Raw genomic sequence first — 1,080 nt, forward strand, 5'->3', positions numbered from 1 at the left:
GCCGAGATCAGCGCCACCGTACGCTGAGACTTGGACTTGAAGACCACGGGCGCTTGTCCGATCATAACCATGATCCCCGACACCGAACGTCGGTCGTCGATATTACTGCCCCAATCCGCGTCCGTGTATGCCTCGACTTTCAGTTCACTTGCGCCCCCTTGGTAGACAACCCCAATCGCCTTCGTAGTCTTGAGGTAACGAAGAACGCGGATGGCCGCCTACCAGTGCTGTTTTCCTGGGTTTTCTAAGAACCTTGACAACTGCGTCACTACGTACGCAACGTCGGGGCGTGTACAAGTGGTGATGTACAACAGGCACCCGATCAGCGATCGGTACGGCTTCTTCCGCATCTCGTTTCTGCCCGCATCCGTGGTCGGCGATTGAAACTTCGACAGCTTGAGCCCGACTCGCACGGATTCTCCACAGCCTTGGCGTCCTGCTGATTGAAGCGCTCCACCACGTCGTCAATGTAGCGCGTTTGCTTGATGGTCAGTAAATTCGCTGACCTCTGGTGGTCGATTTTCATCCCCAAGATGAAATTAGCTTCGCCGAGCTCCTTCATCATAAACGCCTTCTTGAGTCCCAACTTGACGTCCTGAATTTCCTCGCTCGTCTTTGCCGCGATGATCATGTCTTCGACGTAAAGGCATACGTATATCAAGTTGCCCTTGCACTCTTTGACGTACACGCACTGGTCTGCCCCGCAGCTCTTGAAGCCAAGCTTCATGAGGACGCGATGGATCGTCTTGTTCCATGCGCTCGCCGCTTGCTTCAATCCGTAGATCGCCTTGTCGAGTCTGCACATGTAACCCCCGGCGTCTTCAATGCCATACGGCACCTCCATGTACACGCGTTCCTTGAGATCGCTGTTGAGAAATGCCGTGTCCGCATCCAACTGCTCTGTCACGTACTTCTCCTTCACCGTAACCGCCAACACCACACGAATCGAGTTCATGTTGGCCACCGGTGAGAAGGTTTCGAAGAAGTCTACGCCAAACTTTTGCTTGCAACCCTTCGCCACAAGCCGAGCCTTGTACCGAACCACTTGCCCATGCTCGTTCCGCTTCTTGGCGAACACCC

At 54.5% G+C, this 1,080-nt stretch overlaps 1 protein-coding gene across 1 annotated transcript; it reads right to left on the reverse strand.

The window, feature by feature from the left end:
- Positions 1 to 322: 322 nt before the first annotated feature.
- Positions 323 to 955, reverse strand: PHALS_01530 (polyprotein; the record flags this gene model as incomplete). Its single annotated transcript, XM_024715939.1, has 1 exon — positions 323 to 955. One exon carries the CDS (start codon positions 953 to 955, stop codon positions 323 to 325), a length of 633 nt encoding a protein of 210 aa, XP_024581587.1.
- Positions 956 to 1,080: the final 125 nt, after the last annotated feature.

Source organism: Plasmopara halstedii (assembly GCF_900000015.1).
Source record: "Plasmopara halstedii genome assembly, contig: Scaffold_1561, whole genome shotgun sequence".
In the NCBI taxonomy this organism is placed as follows: domain Eukaryota; phylum Oomycota; class Peronosporomycetes; order Peronosporales; family Peronosporaceae; genus Plasmopara; species Plasmopara halstedii.